Source organism: Tetrao urogallus, assembly GCF_951394365.1.
Source record: "Tetrao urogallus genome assembly, chromosome: 20".
NCBI lineage: Eukaryota > Metazoa > Chordata > Aves > Galliformes > Phasianidae > Tetrao > Tetrao urogallus.
The window spans coordinates 5,100,320-5,116,575 of record NC_136833.1 but is presented as its reverse complement, the minus strand read 5'-3'; the positions used below and the strand labels follow the sequence as shown (position 1 = coordinate 5,116,575).

Sequence of the window (16,256 nt, the reverse complement as noted above, 5' to 3'; positions counted from 1 at the left end):
CTGGAAGTGACACCGACTCACTAAGCTGAAATGTGTTCTATGCAATTATTGAAACTGTTCATCAGAAACACTGCAAGATGAGAGAAAAGACAGATGGTGCAATATGTATATGGTGCCAGTAATATGTGAAAATTAAAAGGATTTTATTGACTGATGTTTTTCCTGATACTCACTGAAATGTACAAATTGACATTCAGTAACTGATTTGTACATTCTCTGTGTTACACTATTTCTTGCAGCCACTTTGAAGAGAGAACATTATTTTCATTACAGGGTGTTCACATCATCGCAGACACTGAAAGTGTTGACATTTTCTAGTCTAAAAGTGAAATCAAAATAGAACTGGACATAATGGTACACTGCTCTGTGCCAATCCTATTGACTCAACATGCGTCAGTTTCACACATTAATTCTTGAGTACCCATTGTACAGTTAGTGAAACACCTGATCAAGCATATGTCTGAAGTCACGACTGCTTATTAAATAAAACCCCTTTTCCTAGATTTTTGAGTTATACCTAGAGATAAATGTATTCCACGGAAGTTGATTCTCTGCAGGATGTTCAGACAATCATGTCATGTCAGTATCTCTTTGAAAGCAGTGGGTCAGACTTTTTTTAAAAAGGCTCTAAATAATTTCACAAAATTAATTCCAGGTGTTGATATCTAGAAAAACACGTAGTTAGGTTTCAACAAGCTTCAACATCCTTGTGAAACAGAATGCCCTATTCTCTGTAAGCTATCATGTGAGAGATAATATTACCCTCAATTAGTAACCATCTATTCATAAATTTGGAGCTACTTTACTGATTTCAGCTCTGCTAGAAAGTTAGGTGAACTGCCTGAGGGTTTCAAAGCTCCTGATTTCAGAACTTCCCCATTTGTTTTTGCACTCTGCAGTCGTTATAAACGCTACACAAAGGCCACAGCAACTATAACACTCCATTCTGTTGCTGTTGTGAACACTGGGCATTTTCTATCCAGGAGGAGATATTAAATACCGTACACCATACTTAACCTGAGGAGTTTCTTTACGTTAACCAACCTTTTAGCTACAGCCCTGTATTTCTTTTTTTCCTGGTACAATCCCAAGAGCAAAAGGTCATTAGGTTCTGAAGAAAAGAGGTCTCTTTTATAAGCTCAATACAGTACTTTTATATTTTTGACTATGATATACAATGTATACCATAAATTAATTAAGACAAATACTTGTCACTTTATCTATGTAGGCACAAATAAATCAATGACTTTACTGAAGTGGAGAAATCTTCAATGGTATCATGATTCTGGACTCCATTTCCTGAATAAGGGGCACTGAAAAAAAAAAAAAGAAAAGAGAGAGGGTTTAATTTCACTAACAGAGATCATCAACAGTTCTGCATGCCCACTTCCAACAGATACTACTGTCTTCAAATTACCCCCCAGCCTGTGCATGCCAAATCATCAGTAACCACCAATAGTTCCGTAACTGAAGCACAGCCATTTTGAGAAACCTGTGATTTTTTTCATGTAATTTGTCTGCTCCTTTGAAGCCAAAAGATATCTTACATTTTTTCTGGTATGTTTTCTGTGAAATAAAGCTCACAGGACTAAAATCTGACATTTTTAGCATACTTCTCTGAGTTCTGTAATGAAAGCTATCTTTGATCTGAGCGATCTCCAGGTATCAGTTCCAAAGTCTAATTTCCCATCTCAAAGGAATGCATTTACTAAGGCTCCAGTACTTAAGTGAAATATTAGAGGTAACTATTTAATATACAGATACATTTTACTGTTAGCTTCCTAGATTGCTGGACACAACTTAAGCATTTACATAAACCTGCTCCTCTCCTGTAGAGGCATTTGAAATGAAAATTTACTGTAAACAATAGAATTTTTTTTAGCAATTATGCAAGGCCTCCAAAGTTTGGACAATCAATTGCAAAACTCCCTTTACAGCTTAGTGAAATATGCCTCCTTAGAGCAGCAAAACTGAACACACACACATAATACAGAGATGCAAAACTTATCATTGAACAACGTAATGAAGAATAAGAATGATGGCCTGCAGAAAGGTCTGCCTCCAGCATTCCAAAGGAGTTAATATGTTACCTGTGTAATAGACTAGCTCATCCCAGCCAGGTTTGTGCCACGCAGCATTCCTTATATCTTCTCTGGTCTGGAGATCTTTGTAAGCTGGCAAGAGACAACAGCGAGCACAAAGCTTGTAAGTAACTCCTTTTCCTTCTACGTATGTACAGCTACCTTAAAAGTATTCTCATGTGTTATTAGAAGACTACAAATTGAGATGTTCTCCACAAAAAGGAACACTCAAACCAGTGCAAATAGAAGGAACTGGGGAAGAGAGCAAAATGTACTTTGCAAATGCTACACCATGTATGTACTGCATGGTTGGAGTGTTTTGGGTGGTGGTGGGTAAACAGTCATCAGTTCTGTAAAGCATTCACCCCTGATCATGAGCATTTCTGTAAAAAATGGCCAACAAACCAACCTGTGTACTGATGGTAGTTTTTGAATGCAATAAAGGCTATCAGGGGCAGCAAGAGGAAGCCTAAATTGGCAGGGAGAAATGTCTTAAAATAGATAAGGGAGATAATGCAACAGAGTTCTACATGGGTGGTGGGGATCACACTTCTAAAGCTGGAATACAACGTTCTGAATTGTCAAGATCTGAAGTTAATACTGCATGTTTTCTAAAATAAACATTAGACACGAGTTTCTTCAAGGCAAAATAATCCTAGAGTAGAAGGAACCTAAGCATCAGTAGAAATTAACAAGTGGAGTAAGCCACAATGTTGTACTGCTATAATGTAAATCTCTGCTTGACTTCCCTTGCTTTAAGTGTGGTACGTGTGAGGCTTCAAACTAAGCAGTAAAAATCTCACTTCAGCATAAACGGGGATGGAAAAAAGAGAGGGCAGGATCTGAGTTGTCATGCTTACATTATTGAAAGCAATCGAGTAGATAAGAAAAGCCCTTAAGAAACTTGACAGAAACAAGGCAAAACATAAAATGTTCAGTTCTGCTTGTTTCTTTCAAAAATAAAGTTGTCTATGCAAAAATACAGAAAATTAACATAGCTGATGTAAAAGAAAAAACTCGTTAAGGCATTCCTCCAACTTTTGTAACAACCTTGTCCTCTGGGCAAAGTCAACAGCCTGTTAGAGGCTGACTGAGAAAAAAGCCAGTTAAAATAAACACATTTACCCCAAAGGTGATGAACCATATACAGCTGTCCAATCTGTGAGAAAAATCCTCCAACTGCTTCGTTTTTATCTTGTCGGAAACGAATTGCACGGGCCCTACAGAAGAGAGGAGGAGTCTTTAAGAACAACAGACCTGGTAGCAAATGAATGATAACTGAAGAGAAAGCAGATGTGAACAGAATCCCAAAAGTTAAACAGCATTTACTGCACACTTTCTCAATTCCAAATGAGGAAAAAAACCTAAGCCCGTTGATTTCTAGCACTAAGTAGTTAAAAGATGCCTACATCTTGTCAGAACATCCTAAAATCTGAGGCCTGTGGTTTCATCAGACTGTGCATTAATCACTGTTTTCAAGATTAGATCCATTAAACTGATAACTGCTTGTCCAGTATTCAGCTCTCAAACTAAAACCTTGCGCTTCTGTCACCTTGCCTTTGTCACGCCCATTCACCACAGATTTTCTGGTCACAGAATACAGTTTTTTTTCTCACGTGGATCTCTGTTTTGTGACAGTCCGTGATCTGTTGTGTGAACAAGATCAGTATCTTTTCAAATTATAAATCTGTTTCACCTTCTAAAACAGACTGGTACTATTGCAGACATGCCTATTATGTAAAAATTTGAAATTCAGTTTCATGGCAAATTACTGTAATCAAATGAATTATACCAATGACTATGGCTAAACTAAAAATCCAAGTCCTCACCTCTGTCAAAATAATTGAAAATATTCCAAGTTAGTTAACTGCCAATCACAAGAACTGCACGAACTTACTGAGTATGAACTGAAAGAAACTTACTGTCGAATAAGTCCGAATTAGAAGCATACACTCAAGAGGACACTGTCTCAAATGTTTTTAACCTACACGCTACAATACAAATGTGCTGCTCAATAGGTTTTCAAGAAGCAACTTAGCTTTCAAAGATTGAAAGAGTCAAGACTTAGAATACCTGAAAGAAAAATAAGTCAACTTTTACTGGTGCTGAAGTTGTGGAAGAAGAACGTGCTCTTAAGAAGTTAAAAGCATCCTTCAACGAGCAGTGCTTTCTACTCAAAATAAATTATTTCTTATTTCTACTATATGATATCTAACTAAAAGGCTTACGTAAAAGAAAACCAAACCACTCAGCCTACAGCACTGTTTGCATAAAGAATTCCTTTTCCTTTCCTCAAAGGATAAACTGAGGGTCAAAGAACTATTTTACAAGTTGCCTGAGAACAGAAGCAGACCATTAACTGGGTGCCTGAAATGCTTCAGTACCATTCTGTCACTTCCACTTCATAACTTTTAAACACACATCTCTCAAAGACAAAAACAAAAGTGCTAAGGCAGTACTTACCAGTAATTTCCCCACTCAATCATAGTTCCAGGCTACAAGAACAAAACAGACTGTTAAGATTGTAGCTTAAAGAAAACTGCAGTATTTTGATGGTACTCACAAAAAAAAAACCTGCAGTATTTTGATGGTACTCACATTTACATATGGGAAACACTAATAATGAAACCACTTCCTTTAAGTGATAAGCATATTATAATCATCTATAATTACTCAATTTACTTACTACATTAGTTCTTAGTCATTTTCCAGAAGTTTCCCTCAAATTAAAACACAAGACTTCCAGCCCTTCACAGGAGACATTAGCATCTCGTTGGAGCCTGCCTTCATTTTGGACCCCACATTTTGAAAGCAACAGTGACTCAGCCATCAGCTTTGATAAGAACCAGGTTTTTAAGACAAGGCCTGTTTTCCATCTGCATCGTATAAACACTCTTTGAACATTTTATGACATCATATGGCTTAAAAAATAAAAAACCCTGAAACTTACCCTAAGTTGATAGGATCTCAGTTCATAAATATTCGGCCCCTCTCTGGGAACAGGTTCATTCCAGAAGCTGAATTCCAACAGTAATTGGTTCTTGCGAGACAGAAGCATGTTGCCTCTTTCTTTGCGAAACTCTGTGAACTCCTTAAAAACAATGTGGTCATTGGCAAACTGTGTATTGTGTTTCAACAACAAAAAAACCCTACAGTGTGTCCCCTACAGTGGTTTAGATTTTTCAGTACTATACCGAGGTTTTGGACACTGAAATCCTTTAAACTGCAAAGGCATCCAAATTCCCCTGGCATCTGAAAACTTCAGCTTGCATTTTAATAGAGATCTGAGAATCAATAACATTAAGACTCAGTATTTCTGAATCTGGATCTCTTCCAATCTGCTTGCAATAAGCTTGCACAGAAGGTGATCAGTAAAAGCAGGTGTCCAACTGTTTTGCTCTATTCTACGTTCTTTTCTTTAACCACCTGTAGCAAAACCCAAGTTTTACCTTATTTTGACGGAGTTTACTCATGACCTCATTGAGAGCTGGATAGCCTCCCTCATACCTCCATAGGTGAACTGAAACAGAAAAAGGAAGTATTTTCGTGGACGTTGTGAGCAAACAGCAAAACTCATGGAATATCACAGTACAAAATGCTTTTCATAGAGCAGAATTATACAATAACACAAGTCATGTAACAGGTTTAAACAAGATTTTCATTAAAGTACTGCACATTTGAACACTTGAACAGAATCATCTGCTTTTTGCAAAGTGTTCTTTCAAAAACTGCACAGTTCAATCTGAAGAGGAAGATTTCTAAGAGGAGGTTTTGTTGCCATGCTAGTAAAGTGTGATGACTTTACATGACTGTAATTTAAAATGAGATTCAATTGAAGGGGTTGACTTTATTCATAAAGATCTTTTAAAACTATTCCACGTAAGAGCAAGGGAGTAGTAGACTTTTTAGTTCAGCAAGTTACTCAAGCAAAAGAGCATAAGAAACTTTCAGCAGGATGCCAAAAAATGATGCAAGTGTTATTTTTGTGGTAAACATTAATTTAAAAAAGCATACCAGAATTTATCTAAATGTGCCACAATTGTTACATTTTTGTTAGGATTTTCCCCATTAAAACATCAAAATTTCAGAATAGGTATTTGCATTTGACAGTCTTATCAAAGTATTCTCTCCTTAATGAGGCTCTAATAAATCCCAACTAGATCTATTTACAAGCACTTAATAAAGCAAGGCAACAATAATTCAACTCAGAGAGTCAGAAAAGCAATTTGCTCTCCTATCCAGAAGTTCTGGGCCTTTTCCAGCAGAGTGAACTCGAGACTAATGTATAAAGCACTTCACTATGACAGCAGATTCATCCAGTATGCCTGCTTCTATTGCCTACTCCCCAGGGCAAATTTGATATATCCAGACAGTATTAACACAGCCCCAGTACAAGTACTGAACAAGAAAAAAAAACCCATAATCTGCTTTATTATACTGCCAGAACTGTTGCAATAACACTTTCAAGCCAAGCTATGGATGCAATTATAGATATAGTCTGTGTTAATACATTACAAAAACAATGAATGAGATTTGGCTAAGCATTCTCATTTCAATTATTGCCCACTTTCCCTTCAACTTATAAGAATTCTTTCGCAGATATTGTTTGGTTTATCTACAGTCATTTCCTCACATTTGTGCAGTGTCAATATTCCAATGTGCCGTGAATGCAGGAAAAATTACTGGGTGCACTGAAACACAGAACAGCTTGGGTTGGAAGATCATCTAGTTCCAACCACCCTGCTGTGCACAGGGCTTCTTGGATAACAAAGCAGTGACACTGACCCTAGCACAGCTCTAACCATAGAGCTTCTACCACAAAACAAGCATTGGCACACCACTCTGTTTTGGTTTCCCACTCTTTCCTTTTCCCAGAGCCCAGGAAATTGTTCAGGTTTTCTTTCTGCACAAGTCTCTTTGCAGTTACCTCTGTAGCAGCTCTTCAGTGCTTTCTAGTTCAATGTATTTTCAATCTGCATTGTTAGGTGGTACCCTTATAAGAACATGAACAGAAAACCCCCAGTAAAGATTTAGATTATTGTGAGTTTACAATGCACTCCTTTTTTCAGATGGCATTATGATTTGCATTTCATTATCATATAGCAGTTGCAGTATGAAAGTCTGAGTAAAGCTTTTCATTTTTTTGGCTTATAAGCCATCGCAACTCTGTCTCTGAAAGCCTTTGGCTTAAGTATTCAGGAACACAATCCATGCCTGCAAAATATTACAGGAGCAAATTTGACCAGGGTTTCTCCAATTGTTAATCTACCACCTGGAAAACAGGAAAGTATTAACGAGAGGACAAGCTTTAGGAATTAAAAGCTTCACTGTCAAACTCAACAAGACAAATAGCAAGCACTGCAAATGTTAATACGACTACTGATAACCGATGCACACACATCCTCACTGTATACGTTGCTAAAGGTTTACTATCAACAGAGATGATTTAAAGAGAAGAAACCTGCCAAGCACACGTTTCACTTGTATGGTTTTACATTCTGTTGTACTTCTATCTCCTACCAGCCTGATCTTGCTCTCCGTACCACGTGTTCCAAGTCCCCACCAGTGCACATGGGTAGTGTTTTTCTTCATGAATCTTTGGCAGCACCTCTTGACTTGAAAACAAGGAATACAGACACTATGTTGCATTTCCTTCAGGGAGGCTACAGTTGATATGTATAACAAATCACCACACGTTTATCATTATGGTACGAAAATTCACAAGCTCTACGTTTCAGAAGAGAAAGCTGAAATACAAGAATCTGCTTTGCGAGGGGAAAGATAGCTACAGCTCTACATGAAAATAAGGTGAGTGCTACTATTTCTTACTGTATGACAAAGGCACACCATGGTAGAACACTCTGGATGCAATGAATTACGTGATAACACCTGGGTTATCCAACACATTAGGGAAACAAACATCAGGATGTCCCACAGGAAGCACAGCCTAGCTACACGGGTGATTTGCTTTAGGAAAACGTTTTCTTCATCAACACAATATACAACAGTAGAAAAGGACAGGCTTTCTTCTTTACCAGCAACAATGTTATTAATAAAAATTAATAAATTAAATTAATTAATAAAAACAAGTGTTTTGATTGATCAAATGAAGGCTGTGCTCAATACTATGCTGCCTTACTGCTTTCTTCAAGGCTTCAGAAAGCAGATCTAGTTTGAGGCAACGTATCAGTGAAGCACATGATGAAACTGCCATGAAAACACGACTAACACCAAATTTCTGTTTGACTATTTCCAGTAATGGCAGTGCTTCTTCAAACTTTAAAAGGTGACTTACATTAACATTGGGAAATTAAGTTTTCCTGACAGCTAACTTGGTTAAGTCAGCTTTCACTGCATGAACACTGATGAATGTCTATTGGGCCGGTTGAACTTTGCCTTTTAATATTTTCCCCTGAATAATTACTACTCTTACCCTGCAGCCAACAGGCAGTATTTCTGCAAGGTATCAAATAATAGCAAGTAGGCTGGTCTTGTCCTGACAGACAGTCAGAATATGCAAGTCTTCCTCTTGGTTCTACCACTGACTTTCTTGATGACCCACAACAAACTTCATCACCAATTTATATTTCAATATTTCTCATTACAGTGGAAATTATACAACAGAAAACTTTCCAGTGATGTTTGCAGTCACTATCAGTTTGGTTTTGCAAAGCATAACAAGATCCTAGAGAGGCAGCTTTAAGCAGGAACGTTAAATTATTACTACAGTAATCATTAAAGGTATTTTTCCAAAATATATTAAAAAAAGACACGGTATGATGTCATTCACAGACTTGAAAACCATCTTTTTCCTTTTAAAAATAACTTACAACTTCTTCACAAGGGGATCCTTACCCACAGTGATTCATGAAGTGTTCTCCTAATTGCCTTCGTTATGTTCCTCCTTTATGAACACATGCTGACTAATCTTTATAAGGAATTTGCTTGTTCATGCTTAATTTAGGGGGAGGAAGGAGGGAAGTTCAGAAGCGCCTTCATTTCTCAATTTCTCCCTTCTCAAGTTTCCTCCTTCCCTTCAATACTTCAACTATCCTTAGTTTGGAAAGAAGACATCTAACCCCACATACTTCATCTGGCTGCTACCAGCAGTTTCCTTCTTTGTTATCATTTCTTTCCTTGAAAATAAAGGCCTCTGCTTTCATGCTACATCTAGGTAGCTCACGAGATACACAGAGAAGTGGCGCTCTGCCTCATATAATTGGATGTGTTTATATTAAGCTTTTAAACAGAAAGAGGTCTGAATGCTAGTCATGCCTCTCTGTATATGTATTTTTTAGGTTAAAGTTTTAGGTTAAACGTAAAAATACCTTCTGTCATAAAGTAACTGTACAATAAGGAAAACAGGTTTGGGTTATCTAGACCCATTTCAAAGCTTAATATGGCTAAGTTAGACAATGTTGGACAAAAAACTCCTAACAGAGTTGAGGACATAAATGAGGAGGTGTGAACTTCCTTCCTCTCCAGCCCAACTCATGTCCCAGTCAATCCACCACTGCCAAAACCTGGTACCACTGTACTGAGAATGTTTTATTGCACTGACAACGTGATCAAGGACAGTGGGAAACCCTGCTGTTTCCAAACATGGGAGCTCTACTATATTTCCAATTTATACATTCAGTATTGGCATCATGTATGCAGGACAGGGCTAATACTTCTCTAATTTGGTTCTTGAATCAGTACATTTTAAACATTACTCTTCATGCATTTTAGAAAGCTGTGACTTTTTGGATAACTAATGAGAGCACTGCTCTCTCTGGAGGTTATCACCCCAACACACAGATCCTATCCAAAGCCTGCTTAGCTCTTTAAAGTAGATCTCAGTAATGTAACTTCGTAGAAAGAAGACAGAGATGAACTGAGGAAGAATCAAATCCTGCATTTTCAAAATCTCCTCCAAACCATACTTTAACACTGGCATGCAGCTTTACTTACCAGTGATCTCTCCCTTTCCTTCCTATATGAAGACAATAACACCTGCCAGCAAGTTCCTACGTGGCAGGAGTTGGGGGGGCATGCTAGCAAGTAAGGATCTAATTGCTATTGTAAAGCTAAGGGTGGGAAGGAAGCTATTCCAACAAACTTCGCCTGTGTTTGCACAAAAGGCATCACCCTGAACTGCAGATTAAGAAATGACACTTCCAAAAGGGAAAGTAAGGGGTGATCTGAGTCAAGTACCTTTTGCCATCTTTCTCCAAGAATAACAACATCTATTTACCATCATACCCTGAAAGCAAAAGCTGAATTCGTCCACCTCCCCACAAATATTTATTGCATTTGCCAATTTTTAGAATGCTTATGGTCAAATCAACATGTCTAAGATGTGAAAAGATAACATGCACACTTACCAAAGCTTGTTGTAGGCCTCTAGGCATTCTGGTTTTACATTGTGAACTGAAACAACAACAGTAGATGAGAAATGCAGGAATGGAACAGAGAAACGGTAACGTTAAACATAAGAATATCACTCACTCTGTAGTTTATACAGACTGCTGGTCTCTCTTTTGGCTAGAAGGTTGGAGTGAGCATCTTTCCTTGGATCGACTTTGCGAACAAATAGCGATTTTAACCAACTGTCTTCACGAGGTCTGCTAGCTGAAGATACCATCCCCCTACATATCAACAAGTACATTACACTGTCACTGAGCACGTCTTGAAAATGCCCATAATGCAGGGAAGATGGGCACGATCAAGTATAATACAAACAAAATTAAAACAGTTACATCCAACTCTGTTCCTCAGTCTTTCCACTGAGCCACTTGGCAGCAAGGTAAAGGCAGCTCTTTTCACAGTGGGAAAAATTACCTCCTCACAAACCATTTTATGTGATACAGAGCTGAACGCTTAACCATGCACTCTCTACTCTCATTCTTTGTAAGCAAATGGGTAAGAAATGGGTAGGTGGCTGCTTTTGTTGTCTTTTTATATTCTTTCTAATGAAGCATATTTACCCAATGTCTGTCTTGATGTATACAGGAGTAAAAAAGAGCAAGAAGTGGCATAAGGAAAGATTTGTACAGCGTAAATAGGAAAGTAAGTGCCATATGTTCCTATGTTTGCTTAAATACAGCTCTGGAAAGGAAAAGTTAAATGACACATCTATTGTATTTAACTGAATCTTTATGCCCCCAATCTTGAATGTTCTTTCTTCTTCCTCAAAAGAAGCACTTCCTTCACTTCACCCCTTTTTGATACAGAGTTTTTGCTGAAACACTGAACTATTTCTCTGAAATACTAAGAAAGTGGCAGCACATTTTCTATCTCAGAAGCCTACTTTATACCCTGCACCACTATGAGATCCAGATGACAGGTTTCGATCTTCAGGTACAAATCTCTCTTCCAGTATCAAAACTTCCTGACAATTCCTCAAAGAAAAAAAAAATAGGAGAAGAAAATATCAACTTCTTTTGGTGGAAAAAAAATCTCAGAGAACACAGTTGTTTGTATTGCAGAAAAGCAATTCACACCAGCAGCACTCCTCAACAATCAGCATTCGAAAACTAATGAACTGGGATACCCTGTGGAAGCAGAACGGATGAACTGAGAAGTATTTTATAGCAGAGAAATAGTAAGTACCAAAACAACCACAGCCAAGACAATCTTCAATGCTAAGAAGTAATTGGTAAGTATTTTGTTTTATTTATTGAAGATGGTCCTTTATTTGACCTTAGAAAATCATGCAAGCACATTCCTGCGCAGTCATTCCTGAGTACAAGCATTCAAAAGGGCATTCCATGATATAGCTGCTGCCAGAGGAGGGTGGTGCAGAAGAGGTTTCACTGATCTCAACTGAGGGAGGAGAGGGGCACAGCACAGCTGTTTTATACCTGCACCAGGCGAGCCCACCCAATAAAGGCATGCTCTTTTAGAGCTCCTGTACAGTAAGCACTGTTACTCACTGGACAAAAAACTGGGCTCCTGGGGGTGGGACTCCATTTCAGCCCTGCAGTGCTTGTTCTTTCATCTACAGGGAGATCTGTGCAGTACTGACATATTCTCCTCCAATTACTAAATGCAATTAATAAACTAATATTCAGTGCACTCTTCTGTGAGGAGTGAAATAAGTACTTCAGATGTTTATGCAATCTTTTACTCAGGACTTGTAAAGTTCCTTATCAACAATGACTAATAAATCACAACTAGCCATCTAAATGTTCACTTCACTTACAATAAAGAATGCTAACAGCTGAAATTGATTAAAACAGTCACTCAGTGTGTCTCATCTGAGATGCTACAACCTTAATTTTCACCACCATTTCCCCTGAGATACACTACTGGTGTCCATCTGGACACCCACAAACCAAGATGCTCTGAGCTGACTGCCAGCTCACCTGCTTGGGCCACCTGTGCCCATGGTTGCCTCAAGAAGAGCCAGGGACTAAATGACAACTTGTTGTAAGCATCAAAACTAATCCATCACCCAAAAGATCCACTTTTAAATAACATGCTCCACAGCATGATAAAATCTGTTTGAAGTAAAACACTGGATCCAAATTACCTGAACACCGCTAATGAAATTACAAGTAAATGCACAGAATGAACATGTACGCACCATAGGGAATTACCATCACACTTCACAACTTTTTATTTTCTGGGAATAATGCTCATTAAAGAGTTTTCATGTAACCTTTTAAGGCACTGCTTAACTCTGCTAGCAAATGTTTATTCTACAAATGTTATCTAAAGGCTCAGATTTCTTGCTACAAAGATTGGCCTGTGACCACAAGAGGAGAACGAGTAGCTTGGTCGTGTTAAATTAACAGTGCTGCTGAGGACATTTCCATCTGCCTTAATTTCTGTGTTAGCATACAGTATAAACTGGGTAGAGCGGAAGGTATCAGGTCAAATATTTAGATTCTGTAGTAATCAATGTCTGCCTGGAAGAGAAAGAAAAACAACTCGTCTGTAACGGACAGTTTTTAACTTGCGCTCTATACAGACGTCAAAGCCGAGAGAAGTTCAACCCGTGCACATCCAAAGCGTGCATCTGCTTCACAAAGCCGCCGGCAGCGCCGATCCCGCGGGCAGCGCCGCCCGTTCCAACCGTGAGGCAGCACCGCGCTCCGCCTCAGCCCGCAGCGCTCACTGACGACGCCCGCCGCGCACCGCGGGGCGGCGCCATGAAGCCCGGCCGCTGGGAGCGCTGAGCGCGGGTGGCCGCGGTGCGGGACGGCAGCCGGACCGGGGACGCACCGCCGCCCTGCCGACCGCGATTCCGATTCGCAATGGGGTGGACGCCCGCGATCCCCACCCCTGGGCGGACTCGGGGGCCGGCCTCAGTGCCCGTGACCTTGAGGGACGCCCCAGCGGCCGCGCTCCCCGCCCCGCGGAAGGCGGTGGGCCCGGCTCCGGCCCTTCAGCCGCGGCGCGAGAGGGGCGCCATTTCCAGGCGGGAGAGGGGATCTGCAATATGTTTGTGTGTGTCGGGGGGGGGGGGGGGGATCCGCGAGTACGGGGCCGCTCCCTCTCTCGCCTCCCTCAGCCGCCCTCGGCCGCCCGCCTCCTCCCCCTCAGGGCTCACCTGAGGGCCAGGCCGCCGCCGGGCGGGATACGCGGCACGGCGCCCGCTCCCGCCGGGCTCCACCGCAGCAGCACTCGCGCCGCCATCTTGCTCCGGCCGCCTCCCTCCTGGGCCGGAGCTGTAGCGCCGCCGGCGGCCGAGGGGGGCGCAAACGGCGCGGGGGTCCTCCAGCCACGCCCCGGTGGCGGCCGCAGTACGCATGCGCGGAAGGCCGGCCCGGACCTCACCGCCCGCCGTGGCTTTGGGAGTGAGGCTGAAATCCCCCGAAGTGCCGGGTTGGGCTGAAGGGTTTGCCTTCCCGTGCTGGGGATGGATTTGCACGCTGTATATCCACCTGAGTACGAGTCGCAGCACGGATTTCCTTCCACTTAGATACGGGCTTTAATCAGCCAGCTGTAATTACTGACATATATCAACCATTTCTACAAGCAGATCAACCAGAGAGACCTACAGCCCAAAGTCAGAGGCTGTATTCCTATCAGCTTCTATCTCCTGCTGGGAACTCACTGAGATTCATCTCTGCCAGACCTAAATACTCTTTGGACAGGCTACAAGAACTATGCTAAGCTACCCAAAGATAACATTCTCATTTTACTGCCATAATAAAGGCAAGTGGTTGAATTTCATCAGATCTTAGAAGTTAACACAGGAGCAACTTAGAGAGGAAATAAGGACACATGCAGGCAGCTCATTTTAAAGTTTCTACACTTCTTTTCAAAAGGTTTAATAGCATGTTAAGCCTACAAATCATAGAAGATCGCCTGAAATACAGAACACTCAGAACAAGCCCCGTTGTATTCTTGTCTCTCGGTACAAAAGAGTCATTCCAAGTGAGCAGCTGGCTTTGGAAAGTGTCAAGACTTTGGGCAGAACTACATGCAACAAAATGAAGCGTTAACATTTAACTCACATTTTCCATATTTTCATTTGAGGCACCAAGTTTTCCATCTGGAACATCTGTCCTTAGAAGCAACTATGCTTGCTACGTATTTTGACTACAAATTTCATCAAAACATTTTAACATACAATTTCAGGGACCCAAACATCCCTGACAGAGATGACCTGGAAAGCCCCCTTTAATTATTTTCTCCACTATTTGTCTGTTGAACAAACTTTAAGTTCCTGGAGTTTTTCACTTAGATAGGTGGTATCTGCCTCTGTCAGGTTTTCTGAATCTGATAGATTTTCAAGAAACCTGGTTCCTGCACAGGGCTTTCCTGTGATCGGATCTATGACATTTCCAACCTTGAAAACAATTTCAGCCAGTTCGTGTTTCACGTGTTTGCTCCTCCGCTCAGGCAAAGCTTTAAGAAGAACGATGTCACCAACAACACACTGCTGCAATGGATCATGGGCAAAATAGGTTTTCCTCTTGTTAAAGAACTGCGGAAGGAAAAAAAGGAAACTTTGGCATCAGGATTCCGAACAAAGCAAACTTTTACACCACCTATTTGTTCCAGTTTCCTCCACATAAACGGAGAAAATACTAATTGTTCCCTGTTTGAAAAGCATCTACAAGTAAAAATGCTCTTATGGCACATCAACATATAGATTCAAACACTAAGCATGCTTACAATTATGTATGCAGAAGAATGCCTGCAGAATCTATTGGAAAACTGACTAATTAAACATTAGTGTGAGCCCACAAATCTTACTTTTCCAACTCAGAAGTGCATTGACAAAGCACTTCAAAGAAACATTTAGCAGACAATGTGTATAGGAAGCATCCTGACAAAACACACTGCTTGTCATCCTCTGTACTCATCCTCACAGCCAAATCACTGCACAAGTCCCTTAGGGAACTGGCAGCACAAAGAGTTATCAACAATTCTATGGGTCAAATTAATAAAACATTCCTCTGCACAGTACAAAAGTTATCTGGCAAGATAAGATAACCAGCTTTTACCTTTAGTAAGTAAGGATCTAGTACAAGCCTTGTCACTCTCACTTTGGCAGTTTTCTGCATTTTGGTTCCTATGACTTTCCCTACTATCCATTTTGCATGGACAGCTCCACGTGGTACAGACATTGTTTAGTTATGGTCATCCAGTGCCTGGCAACAAGCAAGCAGACATGTTATTTTAACACAAAAATAACCAATTTCTGATCAACAGGAAAATTGTGATTTTAGTTCTAGACTGACAGCTTAATTAGATTTTGTGGGAAAAAAAGGGCAGATACAAGCAGTTCAAAACACTTCGTGGTACTCCCTCAGTCTTGTATTACATCATCAGAAGATGAAAACATGCCCACATTTACAGGGAGGTATTTCAGGATGGCAGTAATGCTGGAAGTAACTTTTAGGATGAGACCTTATCCCGTAGGGTCAAAAAATTCCTTTGAATAACTCTATTTCATACAAGAGAGAAAAATGCATACTGAAATTAGTATGACTTCATACTCCAACAGCTCACTTTGCTGGAACAGTCTGAGCGTATTCTGACCGGGGCTAACCCAAACACAGGAGCCTATAAACACAGCTCACAAAGTCACTTACTTGGGTATATCACAAGATTACCAGCCAAGCTCATGGAACCTACAGTAATACACTTCTCAAAGCAAAAGGCATCATGCTGCGGGTGCTGCCTTACCTACAGCAAGCACGATTAGCTGTTGAACTCATTTCTGCAAGCCAC

The 16,256-nt window shown here is 40.4% G+C and overlaps 2 protein-coding genes across 2 annotated transcripts; both read right to left on the bottom strand.

The window, feature by feature from the left end:
* Positions 1 to 1,143: 1,143 nt before the first annotated feature.
* NIPSNAP2 (nipsnap homolog 2) lies at positions 1,144 to 13,706 on the bottom strand (the record flags this gene model as incomplete). The annotated part of the gene is made up of 10 exons (XM_079545227.1): positions 1,144 to 1,313; positions 2,091 to 2,174; positions 3,207 to 3,301; positions 4,545 to 4,576; positions 5,032 to 5,172; positions 5,531 to 5,601; positions 7,602 to 7,696; positions 10,448 to 10,493; positions 10,572 to 10,711; positions 13,621 to 13,706. The coding sequence occupies 10 exons, from the start codon at positions 13,704 to 13,706 to the stop codon at positions 1,249 to 1,251; spliced, it is 855 nt and encodes a 284-aa protein (XP_079401353.1). The 3' UTR covers positions 1,144 to 1,248.
* A 1,006-nt stretch (positions 13,707 to 14,712) lies between these two features.
* On the bottom strand, positions 14,713 to 15,649 carry MRPS17 (mitochondrial ribosomal protein S17; the record flags this gene model as incomplete). The annotated part of the gene is made up of 2 exons (XM_079545228.1): positions 14,713 to 15,003; positions 15,527 to 15,649. 2 exons carry the CDS (start codon positions 15,647 to 15,649, stop codon positions 14,713 to 14,715), a joined length of 414 nt encoding a protein of 137 aa, XP_079401354.1.
* Between the last annotated feature and the right edge of the window lie 607 nt (positions 15,650 to 16,256).